General features: G+C 44.0%; 1 protein-coding gene across 3 annotated transcripts in view; it reads right to left on the reverse strand.

The window, feature by feature from the left end:
- Positions 1-22,763, reverse strand: part of PALS1 (protein associated with LIN7 1, MAGUK p55 family member) — a 112,718-nt gene that overhangs the window by 39,218 nt on the left and 50,737 nt on the right. For all 3 annotated transcript variants that reach the window (XM_053291704.1, XM_053291700.1, XM_053291703.1), the window contains one exon: positions 9,619-10,137. In XM_053291704.1, the coding sequence (XP_053147679.1) occupies positions 9,619-9,985 (367 nt within the window). In that variant the 5' untranslated portion in view covers positions 9,986-10,137. The remainder of the gene's footprint in view (positions 1-9,618; positions 10,138-22,763) is intronic.

A 22,763-nucleotide genomic window follows, 5' to 3' on the forward strand; every position in this document is an offset into this window, starting at 1 on the left:
TAACTTCAACAGTACAGAAATAGATAAGCAAGACTTTTCAGAAAACACAAAACAATCCTTCTCCATTATGTTTTTGATTATTAAACATTAGCTTTGGTAATCTCAAATTACTAGTGACAAAATTGCTCAACTATATTAAAGATGTGTAGAACATATACTACTTCAAATCAAGCTGACTATACTCCAGTAAATACCAACATTCTTCACTGGAAGATTAACCGTCTACTAGCGCTGTATCTGCTACTGGCCCAGTTTAGACATTACATTCTCAATCCCATTGAACACTGTTTGTACTGGGAACCAATGAACGGCTCAAGCACCTCCTTTTTCACCCCCTCCCAGCTTCAGATAAGACTTCCCTAATTTGTTAAACTACAGTGAGCTGTGACATCAGAACTATGAAAGCTTGATTTGAATGATCTTTTTTTAAAAAAATTGAATGATCTTTACTAACCAAAGATTGCAAACCACAATTTGATACAGGTTTGCAGTCTTGGTTCATAGAGAGTAATGAAAGCTTTGTTTCCTGGTTTAAATGTCACATCAAACTGTGGTTTAGCAAGCCAAACATGCAAGGAGATGAGGGAGTGCTGAGCTTGTCATTCATTCTTGATGAACAGAACCTCTAAACGGAGCCATTGTTTTTACTATCTTTTCTTTTTTAGCTTGGGCACCCATCTAAAAACAAAACCATATATTACCTTCTTGGATTCCCCAATACAGCACTTATTACACAGCCGGATGTGCAAGCTGCATGCAGTTATGTGCATACAGTCTAGTGCTGTATGCTAGAACCAATGGATTAGGGAGCAAATCCCACCCTGGTATTTGAAGAGGAAGTGGAACAGACCAGGATCTTACCATGCATCTTCTAAGGCCATACACAGAACACACAACAGTAGTTCTTCCTCTTTCTTATCATTCCTGAAACTTCACATCACTCCCTCCAGGTGCCCCACCCACAATTTAGGAACTACTGCTGTAGGTAGAACTGCTTTAAACCGTAATCCCATTTACTGATGAAATTAACTCTGAACATGAATGAAGGGTCTTCAACACTGCTGCATTATATTTATTTTATTTATTTACTGAATTTCAACACTGCCTAATATACAGATTATATTATAATCTGTATATTATAATATACAGGCATGTACAGATTAAGCAGTGTACAGATTAAAACATGATATAAAATATTTAAAATTCATAAAACAGATAAAAAGCACAATAGATAAAACCACATTAAAATTTAAAAATTAAATTTCAGTTAAAAGCCTGGGCAAATAGGTACATCTTCAGGGTCCTCCTAAAAACAGAGAAGGAGATGTTCTTATTTCAGTAGGGAGCGCGTTCCAAAGTCCTGGTGCAGCCACAGAGAAGGCCCAGTCTCGAGTCGCCACCAAACGAGTTGGAGGCAACTGTAACCGGATCTTTGCAGATGATCTTAATAGGTGACATGGTTCATGACAGAGAAGGTGCTTTCTTAAGTACCCTGGACCTAAGTTGTTAAGGGCCTTATAGGCAATAACCAGCACTTTGTATTTTGTTTAGAAACATATTCTTCTGAAACATATTCAGAAGAGAAAGGAAAATTATGCACTAGTGTCAGCACCACTGAGAAAGTCACAATGATCTTTTCTGGCCAAAAGCCAAAGAATTTAATTAGGGAGGTTGAAAGGAAGAGATGAACCAGAGATTGCTCTATAATTCCACAGCTTGATATGAAAGGAAAAGATAATAGCACATAAGTACTTCAAGTTATATACTCCCATCAGAACACAGAAAGATTTTTATCTCACTTCATTACCTTTGCACTCTGAAAGTCTTAGATATCAAATGATTCAACTACCATCATTCAGTGGAGGGGTTTAAAGCAAGAAAAGATTTAAAGCAAGGTAAAAATGCATACTTATTTACTGAAAGTCAACAGCAAAATAGGTATCCAGAGGTGATTCCATATTTTGTGTGGGGAAAGGTTTACACCACCATTACACAATGCAAACAGATTGTCAATGTTTTGTTTTTTCAACCGTGGACTGTGTTTATTTTTAGTATACCTGCTTTTTTACAATGATGGATTGTTTCATCAGTTTGTGTACAATTCTGACCCCTAATGTGTTAAATTCTTAATACACATATGACTACATGAATTCTAGCTTACTTATCAGTTTGCCTCTCCTATACAATTGCTTCCTACCAACAAAACATTTGTATCACACTCCTTGTCCCCTTGCACTCCTCTCTCACATTCAACAGAGATGAGCCACAGCATCAGCTCAAAGAATCCAGAGTAAGGATCCTCCCATAGCCTACCATTCAGGTTCCCAGTCCTGACTACAGCAAGACAAGCTGTACTACATTCTGCACTACTGCATCTTAAGATGTTCAGTAAGAATGGGCTGCAAGATATTAAAAGTGTATTCTCTACACTCTTACCTGCCCCAAATTTCAACGGTTAGAGAAGTTTAGGAAAAACTGCAAGAGCAATGGTTGAAAGACCAAAAATATTAACTCTGGTCAGATCAGGAACAACAAATAAGAATCAGTTTTTGGCTTCACAAATGACAAAAAACCCAAGCTCTACCAAGAACTGACACTGCACATTTCATTTTAATTTCAGGTTTTATATTTCTGCCTTTTAAAAGACAGATTCTGTCTGTCACACACAAAATGGGGTCAGAATCCCAATTTTCCTGATTAAAGCAATTAAGTGATTCATGAATTAACCTCCCACACACTTATTAAATAGAAACACAGGCAAAGTACATGTGGGATCAGGATCTCTTCAAGACAGCACCCCTTGAAGTACAAGGGCTGCTGCTAAAAAGAAAAGCCACTCACCCTCTCATCTGTGTGCAGAAGTGCTGTATGCCCACACATGGGCATCTGTGTATCCCAGCCACTGCTTTTCTTTCTTTCAAAGGTAGTCTACTCACAATAAAGGTTTCTTCTCAGTACTGGACATCTGTAAACTGCCAAACAGTATTTCTCCACCGAATACTCCTTTAGTTTTCCATTATGCAATTATGTTGCACTTTTGCCCCCACCCCCCAAGCAGCAGCAACAGATAAGATGTTCAATGTGCGTATCCCTCCAAAGAATAGCAGGGAATAAAAATATGTGCAACTGTAGGGGAGGTTCCTTTTTCAGTATGACAGGGAAGCAGATGATTCAGAGGAGGGAAAGGAAGTTGTTACTGGGTCACAACAAGTGTTATACTAGGCATCTCTGAAGAACAGTGTAGGCCATGTATCATTTACCCCACCAGCTAGCACATACAGTGGTCCCTCGACTTACGAACTACTCAACATAAGCATTTTTCGAGTTACAAACGGCAGTTTTAGATCCGGTTTTAGATGCGGTTTTTTCGACTTACAAATTTTTAGATGGGGTTTCCTCGACTTACGAATTTTACATGCGGTTTCCTTGACTTGCCTGCCTGTTTACTGCCTGTTTATTCTTGAAAAGAAATGTTCCTGTGCAGTTTGCAAGCCTTACTGGGGGTCTGGGTCTTTTTTCTAGGCTCCGGAACGCATTAATCCGTTCCCAATGCATTCCTATGGGAAACCGCTTTTCGACTTACGAACTTTTCGACTTACAAATGTGCATTCGGAACGGATTAATTTCGTAAGTAGAGGGACCACTGTATATTCTTATTTTGTAACAGATAGGCTTGTTTTCTTTTGGAAATTCAATCTCAAAGGCAATGCCTAGCATGACTTGAACATGATCAGAGCTACGTGCAGACATGTATTGAAAGAAAGAAAAAAGGGAGGGAAACTCCTTTATTCCTTTCCACACAAAGTTCAAGCAAAAGTCTACCTGCACTTTAAAAAGAAGTCACAAGATTGTTAAACAGAAACAGCAGTAATCTGGGAGAACACAGATTCTCATAGAAGCATTATTTGGAACTAGCTGGGCTGGGCGCAGAGCATCTGCGCCTCTAGTTCTCCCACATTCCCCTGTTGCTGCCCCCCACCGGCGCTCCTACCTTGTGGCCAGCAGGCGGGCCAGAGAGGGAGGCTGTGCCACACTCTCCGCCGCCCGCCCGCCATCATCTTCACCCCCACCCCGCCGGAGTTCCTGCCTTTTGGCTGGCAGGCGGGCTACAGAGGGAGGCTCTGCCGGCACCATCACTATTTTCTCCCCTGTCCCCATGGCTAATTGGCAGCTGCTTGTGAACTCTTGCGAGAGCTGCCACACATGGGATTAGCCACGGGTACATCTTAGAGAAATAAATATATAGATAGATAGATGCAGATTCACTTTCCATTGGCCAACAGTAATATTCTTACATGCAAAGTGTTTGAATCACTCATTCAGAATTTTAAAAGGCAAGTTTGTACTTGTGTGACAAAATAAGAGAAGGAAGAAGCAATGTTAGTGAAAGTGCCATATTTTTTGGAGTACGTAAATCATACACTGCTCCTCCTTTATAAATACCATGCCCCCTCAAAAAATAGAATCCTGCAGGCAATTAGGTTTAACTGCATTATTCAGACAGCTTTTTCACACCCACACATCTTAACAGAGCTTGACAGCTTTCCGAGCAAGCTAGAATTTTGTTTTGAAGTTCAGCAAAAGTGTCAAATTCAGGACTGATGAACCCAGAAAGCAGAAAATAGGGCATGCTTCCAGAAAAATACCAGCTTTTAAAAAGGACATGTTACAGAACAGCCCTTTAGTGCCTCTACCTGTTTCTTAAACCGAGGATTCTGAATGTTCTCAAGCTAAGTTAGGGTTCTTCATATGCACAACAGTTGTGAAGCTCAAGAATTATTTCAAGTCTAACCTGCATTTAATTTGCAAAATTAATTTCATGTAAAATGGAGATGAACTAGTATTTTGATTTATCATTTCTCTTTTCCTCTGTTTACTATGTACATTCCTAAATAACTACTGCAGGAAGAATGCAGATCCTGTATTGCATGGCAAGCATGCCGACACTTGAGACTGAAAAATTTGAAAAGTCTGAAATATTTTTTTTAAATGGCTGAGATTTCAGCCCTCAGTCTTGTGTAACTCATCCATATACAGTCAACCTGTACTAGCTAAAACCCATCCCTTCCCACACCAGATGTAACCAGAAGTACAGTTTCCCAGATTACATACTGACTACCTTAACTCGAAAACACTTGTTCAGTCCCACCTCCCTCCTGCCACACTATACTCTCAAATCTGCACCAGTCTAACAAAATGGGTATAATTACTTAGTAGCAGTGTAACAGCAACTCTGCTTGGTATATTCCAAGGCTGTAATTCTATGACCTGGGAGTAAATTCAATTCAACAATGACATTTGCTCCCGAAATATGCACCGGATAGGATATTTTTTTGCTGCTGCTAATTAATGCTAGGATTCTAATGAAATGGTCACAAAGATAAGACATTTGATCTCGTGTGCATCATAGATACCTAGCTGTAGAAGGCAGACACTGTGCAGTGTCAAAGGACAAGATGGGGAGGTGACCTGCAGATACTTTGACTACTCTGTCACATCAAACTTTTGGTAATCAAGTGGGTTTGTGCTTGACACCCAGGATACACTGATACTACTGCTGTACTAGACACCCCATTGTATAAACAAACTAAGCCATACTTGCAAGTGGTTCTTGGAATAAGCTAGAATTATTTTTCACATATGCAAAGGCTTACAGCTTCATAGGTTTTTCAGACTATCCCCTTCCCCCAAGACAGTGATAGGGCTCATTCCCTACAATTAGAATTTCTCATTTCTATTAGAATGAGCCCCTGGTGGCACAGTGGTAAAACTGCCGCCCTGTAACCAGAAGGTTACAAGTTCGATCCTGACCAGGGGCTCAAGGTTGACTCAGACTTCCATCCTTCCGAGGTCGGTAAAATGAGTACCCAGAATGTTGGGGGCAATATGCTAAAATCATTGTAAACCGCTTAGAGAGCTCCGGCTATAGAGAGGTATATAAATGTAAGTGCTATTGCTATTGCTATACAAGCTGGGACTGTTGCACTGATCTGGAAAGGGCTGCTTTGGTAAGAGGAGAAAGAAATAAGTCCTAACTCCCTTAACATCTCTGTCAGGAGGAAAAGATCTCCTCCTTCAAAAGCTTTGGAAGGAAAGGTTCCTCTCCTCTTTTCCTCTTAAAAGAGATAACATTGTTTCAGCTCCAAGAGACTGAGTAAAGAGAACACCAGACGTTTAGGGGATTGTTTTCACTTATCTATTTCAGCAAGTTGACAGAAAGCTAACCTACAAGCATGCTTAAAACTGGTCTCAATGTAATGCTTTTGTGGAAGTAATTTTAGTGTGGCTTATGTGGAGGTCGTTTTAAGCAAGAACTCAGTTGAAATGAAAGGTTAGATATTTGGTGGCTCTTAACCTGCTGCCCAGGTTGCATTTTGAAGACTCCGTGGCAGCAAAGAACCATTTCTTCTCGGCTGTCAATGTATCTATGAAGTGCCATCTGGCAGCACTGTTCTGGTTAGTGAAAGGGCCCAGTCTGGACTGTCTCTCCCCACAGATTAAGCCATCCAATGCCTGCTGTGATGGCTTTCACATATATAAATCCTCTCTGCATGACATTTTAACTCACAGGCACTAACACAGAACATAGTTCTAAATACATTTAATTACTGTAGCATTTTCAGCTTAAAGTTATGAGGATATCTATATAGGAATAATGTTTGAAAAGCAAAGATTGTTGGAACAGTTAAATAGACTTTGACTATATAAAGCAGAACCTATCAGAAATAAAGATCCTGAGCACAATATTTACCTTTAACTCTACTAATTTACCTGCAAAAAACAAGTCATAACATGAGATGTCTCTGGTCACTTCTCTGCCCATTAATGTCACAGTTACAAGTTCAGAGGGCTTGCTCAAGTCATATTTATGAAGATAAATACAACTACACCTTTTAATGTGACAGAGGTCAACAGTTCATAAAACTAATAAGATAGCGACTGAAACTAAATTGAAGAGTTGAAACACGACCATACTATAGCTGGCAAGTTATCTGTTAGATGGAAGTGAATGGGCAAATACTTTACGGTTCTGGATGTAACCATTATAGCTTCATGAAAATATGTTTGTCCCAGTAGCAACTTTTCAAGTCTAATATTAATAGATAATTCAAGTACCTTACTAAGAACACTAACTCAGTTTGGACATACTAAGTCATGGTTAAGGAAGCTTAGTTAACTGACAAACTAGGGTTTGTGACTGGCTGGCAAAATAGAATCAGAAACCATGTTTCTGCTAAATATGGTCTGTGATATCTGAATTGACAAATCATAGTTATTGACCGATCTCTAGTTACTGTCTAGGCCACTACATCTAGAGACTGGAGTGCTGAGCAGATGAAAGATGAAAGACAAGCACCTCCAAGGCATGGCTTGGGTTCTAACCTATGATAAACTATGGTACATTATGTGTGAATTGAGTCACTAGAATATTGGCTGACATCCTGACTACCAAAGTGCATATGTAAAGAGGAACTGCTTGTTGTGCAAGCAGTAGATGTGTCCTACTCTGCCTGTGCTCTGGAAACAATCTACAAGACAGGACACACATAATCAAGGGTCAGTGATGTTTTTCCTCTCTTCCAGAGCACAGACAGAGTGGGGATTCATTTACTGCTTGAACAGTGCATGTGTAGAGGGACCTGGAGAATTACATGCAAGCTCCAGTTGTATCCCTGCAACCCCTCTTTACATGTGTATTTGGGTAGTCAAAATGTCAGTCAGTTACACTAATCACCTCTACTGCATCTTTAAATGTTATCTGCTTTATAATCCTTTTCATTTATTCCAACAATCTTGTTAGATCATCACTAACAATGTTGTTGTCTATCAGAGGAAACATGTATGGAAACACAACCTAAACCACAAAGAATGGATCTCTGCTCCTCTGTGCTGTAGCTTAGTTGTGTGCCCAGGCAATCATGTTATCAATTATTGCGTGTCTTTGTATTGCATTATTGATTATCGCATGCCTTCTTAACCATTTCCAGTCCTGTTTGGCATGGCAATTATTGCTCCTAGCCTGGAGGTTCCTCCAAGCATGGATGTTTATTTTCCTGTTTCATTCTCCTTATCCTTTCAGCATATTGATTTGCATTCATTTCTTAGCAATAAGAACCTTTTGCTGAAAGGCTCCCAGTTCTCTGTTGTTCACTCTTTAGCATGGGTCTCGTGTTCATGATTGGCATGTGCTTTGCCTAGTAAGTTCCCTGAACTTTTGGTTTTCTATTAATGTATTTTGGTGACATACCCCACTCTCCAAGTGTCAGTAGTACAGAGCCCGTAAGTTTCTAAGTATTAGGCAAGCTTTTGAATTAGCAGCATGGAATGTAGAACAGCTGTCTGTCAGTTGGTGCTGAGGGCTTGTAGTCATGCAAGGGATGTGAGAAGGGGGGATTTGCATAATTTTGCCTGCCCATTTGCCCTGGCTAAAGGCAAACTGAGATCTTGCATGTTTGTTCCCCCTCAGAAATTGTTTTCACATTCTACTGATGACGTATTCACCTGTTTTTTAACTTTCTATATCATAGCTGCTCAGCTGATGGTTGTGGGGTGGGGCCCTTGCAACCGATAGCCAGTTTTTAGAGAGAAACAGTATGCTTGTGCATTGTGTGTGTGTGTGTGTGTGTGTGTATTGTACATTATGTCCATCTAATAAGAATACTAATGTATTTATCCAAAAGGTAGGGTACTGAATTTATGATGACCTCCCAATTTCTAACATTGGGGAACTTGGGAAAAACTAGTCATGGATTCAGGTAAATATTTATAACTAGCAGACCCAGCGCAGAGTGTCTGCGCCCTCTTCCCCTGGGCATCTCTTGACGCCCGCATGGCCCACTCCCCCCCAAGGGCCGGCTTTCAAGCCACCCCATCCCCTCCCCTCCTGCTGCCGCCTCCCCTGCCACCGCCTCCTGCCTCTCCTCGCACTTCCATGTCCGAAAAGTTGCCAACCAGCGCCCAGCCAATCAGGCGCCTCCTTCGTCGGCACACATAGCCTTGCCACATCCCACGCATGGTTGGTGGCTGGCTAAGGGAATTAATTATAATGATGTGTACTTGGGACATGGATCACTGAAGCCACCTACCATACCTTAGTCACCGGCAGACTGATTTATTACAATATACTCAGATAATCCATCAATGACTTATTTTTAGTGCCGAGAGAAGAAGCAATCATGAACAGGTTAACACATGCAGAACTCTATCATCAAAACATTAGAACATCACTCCAAGCAAGGCTTTTTGAATGCATGCAGTGATTTAAAAAAAAAAAAAAAAGCAGACATGATTCTGCACAGAATGACAACCACACACGGCACCAGTGGCTAGATATCACTATGAACAGTAGCTGCCACATCAAAGGCAGTCATAAGAATCAACATTAAGACACCAAGATAGAAATATCGTATTCTTAGAACTAGGAAGCTTTTGTCACAGACATGGTTCAGATTATACTGACAAACAAGGAATAATTCTATTTGCAAATAGCAACTATTTAAAGCATGCATTTATCTATTGCTACACCTATGTTTATACAAGCCTAATCAAATCTTATTTTAAAGATCTATATGAACTTTTTAATGAGAAGGTTTCCTTGTACTTGCAAGCTACACATACCTAGGATTTTCACAGCACAATGTGGGCTCTCCAGAATAACCCCTTCTCCCGTGTCAAACATGGGGTTGTCTATCCCAGTTTTGGGAGGAATTTGAGCCAGCTTCTTGAGTCGCATAGAAGAATTAAGGTCAAGTTCCTGCTTCTTTCCTTCTTCTTCTCGTCTTCTCCTCAGGTCCTCTTGCTGCTGTCGAATCCGCTCAAGTTGAGCACTTCTCCGTAGTGGCATCATCCTGGTGCCCAAATCACCAGGGCAATCAACAGCCATCTCTCTGTGCTTTGGAGGCTCCTCAAGAGGTGCAAGATCCACATTTTTTGTTTCACTGTCAGAGTCTTCTGTTACATGGCCATTCATATGAGAGGTTGTCATTGTTGCACGTGATACGTTTTGTCACTTCTCAGACATAAACTTTATTGTAAGGCCTGTTTTCTTGATGGTACCACTTCAGATCCATTATAATGTCAAGCAATTCTTCTTATGCATTGCCAGCTATGATGAAAAGAAATAGACAGCAAGAAAATCTGCGAGAAAAATATAAACAGATAAATTAGAACTGGCTTTCCCACATTAATTACTACATCTAGTGTTACTCCTATATTCAATTCCTGTCAGTGGCCCACATGTTGTGCAGCTTAATATGGGTGGTGTTGATCCACTCATGTTGCTGTGGGCTTATAGCGAAGTGCTGCTGGACTCGCGCTTTTATGCAAGAGTGCAAATACTTCAATTAGTGTGCCCACACTCCCAGAAGCATTTGTTTGACTGGAAAAATGTGTTTGATGGTCAAGCAACATGTTTCTGATCAAACTAGTGCTTCTGGAGTATGGGTGCACTAATTGAAGTATTTGTGCTCTTGTGCAAACCTGCCAGAATTTCGCTACAAGCCCACAGCAGTGTAGGTGGATCATCACTGCCCACATTAGGCATACAACATATGGGTCAGTGAATTTAACAGAAATACTAATGTATGCAGAAATGTCTATATTCCATCTCTGAGATAAAACATTGGTTTCTGACTGGTAAGGCAAACTAAACAAAAATGTTAAAATGCACACCATATGTCAGCACAAATTATCATGCTAGTAGAAGAAAGGGAGGACCCTCAGTCTGAACAGGTTCCATCTGTATAACCCATGCAGACCTGCCTGGAAAGAACAGAAGAACAGCCTTGCTGGATCAGGCCCAAGGCCTATCTAGTCCAGCATCCTGTTTCACACAGTGGCCCACCAGATGCCTCTGGGGAGCCCACAGGCAAGAGGAATGTGCATGCCCTCTCTCCTGCTTCTGCTCCCCTGCAACTGGTATTGAGAGGCATCATGCCTCTGAGGCTGCAGGTGGCCCATAGCCACCAGACTAGTAATCATTGATAGAATTGTCCTCCATGAATTTGTCCAAGCCCCTTTTAAAGTCATCCAAGCTGGCAGTCATCACCACATCCCATGGCAAAGAATTCCATAGATTAATTACGCACTGTGTGAAAAAGTACTTCCTTTTGTCAGTCCTAAATTTCTAGACCTTCAGTTTAATGGCATGATCCCTGGTTCTAGTGTTGTGTGTGAGAGAGAGAAATTTCTCTAAGTCCACACTCTCTACTCCATGCATAATTTTATATACTTCAATCATGTCTCCTCTTAGTTGCCTCTCTTCCAAGCTAAAGAACCCCAGATGCTGTAGCCTAGCCTCATGAGGAAGATGCTCTAGGTCCCTGATCATTTTGGTTGCCCTCTTCTGCACCTTTTCTAGTTCTAAAATATCCTTCTTAAGATATGGTGACCAAAGCTGCATGCAGTACTCCAGATATGGCCAGACCATAGATTTGTATAAGGGCATTATAATATTAGCATTTTTATTTTCAATTCCTTTCCTAATGATCCCTAGCATCGAATTAGCCTTTTTCACAGCTGCCACTCACTGAGTCGACACTTTCAATGAGCTGTCCACCACAACCCCAAGATTTCTCTCCTGGTCAGTCATCAACAGCTCAGATCCCATCATTGTATATACTGCGGTTCTTTGCCCCAATATGCATCACTTTACACTTGCTTACATGGAACCACATTTGCCATTTTCTTGCCCACTCCCCTAGTTTGGAGAGATCTTTTTGCAGTTCCTCACATTCTGTTTTGGATTTCACTACCCCTAAATAGTTTAGTGTCATCTGCAAATCTGGTCACTTCACTGCTTACTCCAACTTCTAGATCATTTATGAACAAGTTAAAGAGCACTAGTCCCAGTACAGATCCCTGGGGGACCCCACTTCTTACTTCCCTCCATTGTGAAAACTGTCTATTTATTCCTACCTTTTGTTTCCTGTCCTTCAGGCCTAGGGCTATACTAGCACTCATATGCTTATGTACACACCCCTGCCTTGTACTTGATCAAGCTTAAAGATGATTTAATAACTAGAAACCAAAATTATCTCGAGGTTTTATTTTACACAAGGTAGCTTGTTGCCAGAGTTGACTTCAAGGGGTAGTGGATGCTCCATCCACAACATATTTCCCTCCTTTTGCAGCCCCGTCCACCTGAAACTTTACAGCAAAGTATAAGACAGTATAATCATAGTATTTTATGGCCCTGTATCTTGAATTATTTTTAAAGGCTTCTGTTGCTTAAAGAAGCCTCATGCATTCACTCACTCCTCTACCCCAGAACAAACAGCTGAAACCAGGGCAGTCAGGTAGGTTGGAGATTTCTCCAGCCTCTTAGGAGTCGGGCCATTCCCCTAGCTTTCTTCCTGGCCAGGACGTGGGCTGGATGAGACCATGTGTGCAAGGTCATCTTCCCTGCAGATTTCAGCTGGTCTGCTACCAACCTCTCCCCACCACCAGTCTGTTTCCAGGCATATATTCTTGGACAGGAAGAGAAAACTAGCCCAGAAATTGAACTGGAAGGTATGACTCAGGGGCATAGCTATAACTGAACAGATGGGTTCAAAGAACCTGGAACCCCCAGCTCTACCCCTCCCTATTTTCTTCATTATCTCCCTCACTCCGAGGGACCGCCAGGGAGAGGAGCAAACAAGGGCCCCCTCTTCCCTAGCTACACCCCTAACCTAATCCAAAAAGTCAGCACAGGAGGACTTCGATATCTGCAGAGGTTCTGTTCCACAGTTGTACTGCAGATATGGAAATCGCGAACACTGAGGCATTAAATCAATATATTTGTGAGGGTTAGGTTCCTGGTCAGCCAAAAATGCTTCAAAGTTACCTAAAACCAGCTGATTTGGGGGGGGGGGACATGGGAGGGAGCTCCTTACTGTGTTTTGCTGCTCCCCCCAAGTCGCGTTGTGCCCCCGGAATGCCCTAAAATCGTCAAAAGATCACCGTTTTTAAAAAAAGACAGGAGCCATTTTGTGGCTCCAATGAACAAAATGGCAGCTGGAAACGACCTCCGCACTTATTTCTGGCCACCTCCAACCCATGGATATGTGAGGCTGGAATGTCATCCCCCCACCGTGCATGCTAAAGTCAGGTGTCTTTTTCCCGACTAAGGATATGTGAATCCACAAATACTGAATCCGTGGATAACGAGGTCCACCTGTATTTTCTAAGAGAAATCTGGCCCTGTTTCTGAATACATTTGAAAATGTCAAGGAAACTTAAGTTAATTACCTTTCCCCTGTAAGGTCTTAAATATATGGCAAAATCCCCACACCCCTAACATTCTTTGCCTCCTCTTTGCTTCTCCAACTAGTTCCCCCCACGATTTACCCCTGCTTGTTGCTACAGATCTTCCTGAAAGTGAATGCCCTTGCTTTAAGAAACCTTAGCAGTTACCCTAGCCTCAGCTTTACTCCTCATTGCAAACTGACACTGCTATAGCCCACCTTTACTAATAAGTTTCCTCTGACCTCTCTCTCATACCAAAGTCTGTTACACACACAAAATATTAAGCTTTTGTTTCACCAATCCTCAGTTCAATAGCAAACAGCTTTGAAAATCACAGCTTTGCTTTGACTTTAAACTGGGAGGATTAGTTTCTAACTCCAACTCACAGTCTGTACTAGGTGTTTCTCATTCTTAATATTTCAATAATATTAGAGTATTAAAAAAATAATAACATGTTTCATATTGTACTACAGATGCATTTGTTTTTAACTTTTTGCTAAGCAAGCTGACCTACTTCATTTTTGTAATACATCATGGTATTACAAGGACAGTCCGTCAAGCATACACTGACTATGACTACTTCAGTGCTTTCAAGCTAAAAAAAACCACACAAGTTTTTGCTTATACTGGTGAAATCTCTTTACTCCCATCTACTTAAAATTTGATCATGTAATCTGAAGGAGTATTTTGTTTGCAGAACCTTGCTCCTGACGTTAGCATATTTCCGCTGATTACTATTTTTTTAAATTAGGCGTAAACAAAAGATGTAGCTTGCTACTCACCTGTAAGAACCACCTTGCTTGATTAGACCATATAATCAAACAGTCCCTTCCCAATACTGGCCAGAGAGTTGCCTCTGGGAGCTCACAAACAGAAAAACAGGTTGCTCACCTGTAACAGATGATCTGGAGGTGATCCGTTGTATTCATAAAGAATGGGTTCTACGCCTGCGCAGGGACCTCGCGGACCGATTGACTAGCTCCTCGCGACGCCACCAACCGCCCTGCACGTGATCGTGCCTTCGTCAAAACAGGCAGTTGGGGCGTGTCTTCCTCAGTTTCTTTGGACCGCCAGTACAATTGTTCACACTGACGATCCCTTTCAATTCCTCAACTTTCTATCTTGATGATGTGGGGAGGCTGGGTGGGTATTATGAATACAACGGATCACCTCCAGATCATCTGTTACAGGTGAGCAACCTGTTTATCTGGATAGTGATCCGTTGCATTCATAAAGAATGGGTGATTAGCCAGCTTCCCGCTTATGGCGGTGGGTCATCAAGGTAGCACTCTTTTCAGGACACTCCGACCAAACTCCGCGTCCTTTGTCTGCCTAATGTCCAATGCGTAATGCTTGACAAACGGGTGTCCTGACAACCATGTGGCTGCCTTACAAATCTCCTGCATTGGCACTCCTGCCAAATTTGCAGCCGACACTGCATAAGCTCTTGTTGAATGCGCCCTAATAGAACCAGGCGGCGTGATCCCTTGAGAACTATATGCCAGCCTTATTGCCTTTACAATCCATTGCGAAAGACGTTGGCGCGTGACCGACGAGCCCTTCACTTTCCCACGAAACAGCACAAACAACTTATTAGTCTTCCGAATTGGTCCCGTAGCTTTCATATAATGTAACAGGGCCCTTCTGACATCTAGTGCATGCATTCTCTTTTCTAACTGCGTTTGTGGGTCTCTGAAGAATGCTGGTAACACAATATCTTCGTTTATATGAAAATCTGTGACTACCTTGGGTCTGAATTTCGGATCCAGGCGTAGTACCACCTTTTGTGGATAAAATTGGGTAAACGGCCGATCAGCCCGCATCGCAGCCAGCTCACTTACTCTACGTACAGACGTCACAGCCACCAGAAACACTGTCTTCAACGTCAGTGTTTTCAGCGCAGCAGTCCCCAAGGGCTCAAATGGCGCTTCAGTCAATGCATTCAGAACTAGTGTCAAGTCCCACTGTCGTACAGGACGTCGAACCGGAGGGTACAGGTTATTCACTCCTTTCAGAAATTTCTTACTATCTGGATGCGAAAACACCGTGGTACTCCCCCAACCTTTATGCTCCGCTGATATTGCTGCTAGGTGTACACGGAGAGACGAGTTCACCAAGCCCGTCATTTTCAAGGTGGTCATATACAGTAGTACTTGTTTGACCGATGCACTCTTAGGGAAGAATCCCTTCTCTTTCGCATAGATCCAGAACCTCATCCATTTACTCTTGTAATTTCGTCTGGTGGAAAGTTTCCTACAATTAAGCAGGATTTTATTCATCAGTCTATGCGCCACGCCGTCAGCCGCAGCGTGTGGAGTTGTGGGTGCAATATCATCCCCTCTTCCCGACTTAGCAAGTCCGGGTAATCTGGAAACCGATGATACTGTCCTCGCGAAAGTTTCAGTAGTAGTGCGAACCACGGCTGTCTGGGCCACCAAGGTGCTATCAGAATCCCCCTTGTCCCGTCTCGGATGATCTGTGCTAAAACCCTCGAAATAAGTGGTTGTGGGGGAAATAGATAATACGGACCCCTTGTCCAGAGAAGCTGGAACGCGTCGCCCAGCGAGTTCTCTCCATGCCCTGCACGAGAGCAATAGCTCTGACATTTTTTGTTCACAGCAGTGGCAAACAAATCTATTCTCGGCAGGCCCCATTTCTTGAATAACGGCTGAATGTAACACTCCCCCAGCTCCCACTCGTGCTGCTGGTTCAGCTGAGGTGACCTGCTCAGTTTGTCCGCCTGGACATTGTCCACCCCCTTGATATGCAATGCCACGGGGAATATGGAATGTGCAATACACCACGTCCATAGACGCTGGCTCAGATGACACAGGGACCGGGACACCGTCCCCCCCTGCTTGTTCAGATAAGCTACGGCGGTTGTATTGTCCAGGTTCACTTGCACAGTTTTTCCCTGCAAGCGTGGTCTGAAAGCCTTCAATGCCAAAAACACCGCCAGAAGCTCCAGATAATTTATATGCTTCTCTCTTTGTCCCGGAGTCCACCGGCCCTGAACCTGACAATGGCAACAGTGTGCCCCCCAACCCCATAGGGAAGCATCTGTTGTCACCCAACAGGATGGCGTCCGGGGCTGGAACAGCACCCCTGACATTAGATTGCTGCGTTGGACCCACCATTGCAGAGATTTCCGTACATGGACCGGGATGAGCAACGTCTTTCTCTGGTCGTCCACATTCGGTCGAAAATTGTGCAGGTACCACAACTGAAGCACACGCATGTTCAGGCGGGTACAAGCTACAGTAGAGTTGCAGGATGCCATCAGCCCTAGAAGCCTCTGAATGGTTTCTGCTGGCTGCTGCGTCGACCTCTCGAACAGATGAACCAGACCCTTGATCTGTTGGTATCTTGACTCCAGCAGATAAGCTCTCTTGTCCACAAAATTCAGTATGGAGCCTATGAAGTCTACTTGTTTCTGCGGTTCCAATTTGGATTTTTTCCAATTTACATTGATCCCCAGCGTGTGAAGTAGGCGTAAGACGAAGCGAGTCTGAGAAAGTAACTCTTCTTTGTCTCTGTTCACCATAAGCCAGTCGTCTAGGTAAGGATATAGCCTCACCCCTCTTGTTCTTAAGAATGCCACCACCGCAGCCATCACCTTTGTAAACACACGCGGGGCAGCAGAGAGTCCGAAAGGCAAAACTGTGTATTGGTACGCTATATCGCCTACTGTGAATCGAAGGAATTTCCGGTGTCTCTCGCGGATCCCCACGTGAAAATAGGCGTCTTTCAGATCCAGGGTGATCGCCCACTCTTCCTCCATCAAGAGAGGCAGAATACCCTGTAAAGTGATCATTCTGAATTTTCTCGTATCGACATAGCAGTTTAGATCCCTCAAATCCATTATCGCTCTTACTCCCCCATCTTTTTTGGGGATTTGAAAATATCTGGAATAGAACCCCCTCAGTCTGTCCATCCACGGCACTTGCACTATCGCCTGTTTTTCCAGCAACACCTTCACTTCGTCTCGAAGCACTTGCGATGACTTGGTGTACTTCACACCCTGAAAAGGTGGCAAAGTTTTGAACTCTATCGCGTAGCCATAAGATATAATCTTTAGTACCCACTGATCTGATGTTATGTTGTGCCACGCGTTGGCATGGCGTGCCAATTTGATGGATACATTGGCTAACACGAGTCCGGTGTTGGGAGTCCCAGGTACAGTTCTTGGTGTTGCCACGTGCAGTTGCGGTGGATGGACCCGCACTTCAAAGAGACTGCTTTGTCTGGTCCTTCGCAGTCCTCTGACCCTTGGGCTTTTGATAATAGGGTCTACTCTTCTGATAAGGCCTGTTTTGCCTCCTGAAATCCCTTCTATCTTGTCTTCCTGAGTACCGATTTTGCTGCCTCCCGTAGGAACGACTTCGAGACTGTTGACTAGCAGAGGACGTGGATGCCATGAATGTTTTAGCTGTGAACTTCATCTTCTTCCACGATTCCATCGTGTCATCCGTCGAGTCTGCAAACAGCCCTTTCCCGTCAAAGGGTAAATATTCTATTTTATCCTTCATTTCCGGCTGCAAGTTCGTAGACCGAAGCCAAGCATGGCGCCGCAATGTAATAGCAGTAGCCATTGCCCTCGACTCCGTCTCCGCCAGATGCTTGTATGTGCTCAACAGCTGCCTGGTGACCACAGTAGACTTCTCATAGGTCTGCGCTAATGCCCTCTGCAGGTCCCCAGTGGACATAGAGGAAGAGTCCTGGAAAAAAGTGTCCCATAAATGGTGGGCATAGCGCGTCATACACGCAGCATAATTTGCAATCTTCACTGCTAAACTTGAAGTGGAGTACACCCTACGCCCAAGGACATCAAGTTTTCTCCCCTCCTTATCAGCAGGAGTAGTGTGGCGCTGAGCGCCCCTTGATGACGCACACTCTACTACTAAGGAATTAGGGTCTGGATGCTTCACCAGGTATGTGTTATCGTCCTCTTGGACTCTATATAAACTTTCCAGTTTTCTCGAAGTGGCCGTCGAAGTCCTCAAAACTTCCCACGCTGATTGTGCGGCCTTTGAAATCGCCGGAATCATAGGCAAAGATACAGGGTGAGTAATCTTAGCCTTTGCCATCATATTATATACAGGATCTTTTAGATCCAATATCGGCAACTTAACTTCTAGGCCCAAAGCCTCTGCCATCTCGCGTAGCTGCGCATGGTAAGCCTTGAGTTCTTCCGAGGGAGAGATCGAAGTCCCCGGAGCCACCTCCTCAGGTGGGTCTGGCTCCCTGGGCTCATGCAAACTACCCCCATCAGTGTCAGATAAGTACGAAGTGTCTGTGTCACTGTTTCTGCTGCTTACAGCCTCATGGGCCGAAACACAACTAGCATTAGGAACAACGCCAGAACGCGCTGCTGACATCGCCTCCTGAGGATGTATAGTCTCTGGACGATTTGTCAATGCCGGTTCCCTTGGGGGTAACCTGGAAACCAATGTACGTTGCTGTGCAAGGGACTGTTGAGCCTTCCAAATCTTATACTCAGCATAATCTGGTGGGTAAAGCACTTCAGGGTTGTGCCGGAAACCACAAGTATGGGTAATGTGGTTTACATCCAATGACGTTGCTGTAGATGCATCAGTTGAACGTGCCAGAACCGGCACCGGTCGAGGTAAATTCTGCTGCTCCATCACAGGAGTCATCAGTTGCCTAATTGGGCTTGTGGCCGCTGATATAAGTTGTGCAGTCTCTTGAGGGCGAACAGGCGCTCTTAACGGAGAAGCGGACGGAGTCCTAGGAACCTCAGTTGCCGTCAGCTGATCCACAGCAAAACCATGAAAAGTGGAGGCCGACGGTGTGCCCTCACTAGAGTCCAATAAAGCCAGCAATGAAGTCCTCGCCCTTGGTAGTGCAGGCTGCTCTTCCATCCCGGTTTCACCAAAGTCCAAATAGTCCTCCGGTCGATAACCGCCTCTTGGCGTTGCCGGGGAATGAATCGGGGTCGGTGCCGGTGCTAAGTCAGTCGCAACTCGACGTCGAACCGCAGTCTGGAATGCACTCGGTGTCGAAGTACACTGTCCAGTTGCCGCAATCATCGCTTCTTGTGCCGCTGAGGTCGGCAAGTCCGGTACAGCCGGCATCGAGTCGAACACCGTTGTCGATACCGACGGTCCCGTCGACATCGACTGGGTCATTCTCGACACCATCAATGTCTTCTCCTTCTGCGGTACCGAAGCATGTGTCCTCCTCGACGCCGATCTCGACGTCGAAGGAGAGCCCTCTGATGATGAGGAACTCTGCAGCACCCAGGGCGACGGAGTGACCTTCAGAGTAGTATCCCACTCCTCCAAATCGCCTTGCAAATTTGTAGGCGAAGGAGTCTTACTATGGATCCGTGTTTTCTTGGATCTCTTTCTCGGCGGCGAGGATGTGCAATCCTCGTCAGTGGAGGAATAACGTGCTTTCTTATGTTTGCGACGCTTCTTCTTCTCCACACTACCAGGTGTCTTAAACTCCTGATCCACTGTGGCTTTAGACTGCGAAGAGGCAGAGTCCACAACAGGAGGAACTGCATCTGATGCCACAGCGCTCGACACCGACTTCGACATCGAAGGCCCCGACACCGGCCTTGGTGTCGGGGGTCGAAGAGCATCTTCATAAAGTGCCGCTCTCAATCGCAGCGCTCGATTTTTCAAAGTTTGTTTCGAAAAAGAGCAACAGATTTTGCAATTTCCCGGGTTGTGCTGCTCACCCAAAGTAGACAGGCATCATGCGTATCAGTAGTCGGCAACTTCGCTTTACAGTTAGTACAGCGTTTGAAAGTTGTTTTAACTGCCACTTTAGACGCCATAGCGCCCAAGCGCTACACGGCCAAGAATAATGTCCAAATCAATTAACTTGCGGGAAAATCCAAACTCGTAGTCGAAAAACAGTCCAAATCCAAAACCAAGCAATGATCCAATTCCGTTCCAGTCGTACCGTGAAAATCAATCAAGTATCCGAGGAGCAATCGTTCCGAGGTTTAGACGCAATGGCGGTCTAAAAGAAACTGAGGAAGACACGCCCCAACTGCCTGTTTTGACGAAGGCACGATCACGTGCAGGGCTGTTGGTGGCGTCGCGAGGAGCTAGTCAATCGGTCCGCGAGGTCCCTGCGCAGGCGGCAGAACCCATTCTTTATGAATGCAACGGATCACTATCCAGATCATGAAAGAGACCGCCATCTCCCATTTCCCCCCTAGCATCTGACACTCAGAGGTATAATGTTTCTGAACATGGATGTCCCATTAACCTATCATGGCTAATGACCTTTGGTATACCCATCTTGTATGATTTGCCTAACCTTTTAAAAAAGCCACCTAAGCTAGTGTCCATCATTATCTCTTGTAAATCATGAGTACCAAAGATATTTGTAGCTGCTGCATGGTGCTCAAAGAAAGCTACAGACAGTGTAGGCTTTAGCAACAGCCCTCTAGCTTCTTCTACAAATATTTATATACTGCTTTTCAACAAAAAGAGTTCAAAGTGGTTTAGAGAAGAAAGAAGTAAGATTGTACAGAGCTACAAAGCCAGGATTTTATCAGCACACACTTCTATCAACTGTAACTAGTCCCACACTGCATGACAAAACTATGCTTCATAGCCCTGAGTTTAATAGCAGTTTGCATTTAATTGATGGATTATATCAACAGTTTTGTCCACATTATTTACAACTCTCATTTTTATTATAACCACCATTTCCAGTTCCAACATAACAAAGATAGTTCTGTTTATATTTTTAAACACAAACTGGTTCAAGACAGCCTCTACTTTAGTGGCTTAAGATCCTGTTCAAGATGATAATCAGAGCAGTTTATACCAGTGAAAAACTATCAAACCCGTGGAGTATTCTTAAAACTTTTAACTGAAAGTATCTCAAGAATTCACACATGCCAGACAGAGATGAACCTGCAATCTATAGAGTGCTGAGTCTAAGAGACTGAAGCCAACACATTACTAGGTTAGTTAGTGGGGGAAAGGATTTTCATATTGCTTCCCTAAAATGTTTTTTCTCTTAAGTGCAACACAGGGAAGATGATAAAGTTTGCCTATATTAATGAAAAAAATATCTTGGGTGTGTAATAACAGCTAAGTGTACAGCACAAGATGCAAACAGCCCAGATTATAGGCCAAAATAAATTACCATGCTTTTAAAATACATAGTAAGCATTGAAATAAAATGCAATTTATAGATTCCTGACAGTATGCAAAAGGTATCATACATATAAGCAGCAAGTCTTGCATAGCAACCACTGACAGACTCCAAAACCACTCAACTGATCTTTACCTACAAAATATTATTCAAAAGACCACTGTATGCTGTCATTAATGGTTTGGTTTTACTTAACAATGTTAAAGGACCCTGGCATGCAAATTTTATAGTAAGGCAATGGTAAATCCCTCCTGTATTCTAACAAAGAAAACCACATGGCTCTGTGGCCGCCAGTAGATGACACTGACTCGATGGCACAACTTTACCTTAAATGGACCCTCGTAGCACTCAAGTCATCTGCTCCAGGCTGCCCTTTCTTTGTCCCATATTAAAGCTACTAGTGCCTCAACATCAGTATCTGTGCAGCACAGATTCAGAGTACCTTTCTGAAACTATGAGTGGAATAAGTGGAACTGCAGTTTCGCAACCTAACCATGGGCTGATTTTACCTCCAGCAGCTGCTGTAACTGTGGTTGGAGGCAGAAGCACGGGCTCCAACCAGCAAGAGGCCGGCTCAGTGCAGCGCCAGCAGCAGTCACACTCTAGGGCTTCCATGCAGTCCTGATCCTAGGGCTTCTGTGGGACTCATGGGGTGCCCAATAGGGCGAAGAGTGGTGCTGTTAAAAGAAACCAGGTGCCACCCCTGATGTGCTGCCTGCCTCACCAGCTGCTGGTCTGGCAGGTAGTTGGAAGAAAGACTCCGAGAGTCTTTCTGAGAGGCTCCTGTGCCTCTCACTCCTGCTGCAGAGGAGGAAGGCAGCCAGATGGGTAGGGCAGCTTTGCATCTCTTTCACCCTTGTGTCAGGCTCTGGCCAGCTCAGCCCAGACTCCCTCCCTCCCAGGCAGCCCTGATCCCAGGGTGATGGTGGTGCACCCCTGTGGCCTTCCTAAATGGGGTGGGGGTGGGGTGATGAGCAGCATGGTGGTGGAGTGTGGCTGAGGAGGAGCCCCCAGCCCCTCACCCTTCTAGGGATAGCCCTGACTGTGGGGAAAGTACTTCTAGTTTGCTAATCTGGGAGCAACACCAGTGTTAAGGCAGGTTCCATACTCAACTTGATAACTTGTTGTTTGGGAGACACTGCAGTGTTGGGCCATATAAGGTGCTAGTAGGGGTGGGAGATGTGCTAGGAAAGGGTTAAAATATCCTCTTGCAGCCAGGCGCTGCCAAGAGATTATGGTGATCATGCCCCTGAGCTCCTACCCAGTGATGGCAGTTTACTTACAGAATGACATGTCTGCAGTCTGGTGACGATGTTGGTATGCACCTCACTGGCAATAGTCCTCAGAGGACCAACAGGAGGGAGGGGAAACTCTGCCCTGAAACTTCAGGT

Source organism: Hemicordylus capensis, chromosome 1 (genome assembly GCF_027244095.1).
Source record: "Hemicordylus capensis ecotype Gifberg chromosome 1, rHemCap1.1.pri, whole genome shotgun sequence".
NCBI lineage: Eukaryota > Metazoa > Chordata > Lepidosauria > Squamata > Cordylidae > Hemicordylus > Hemicordylus capensis.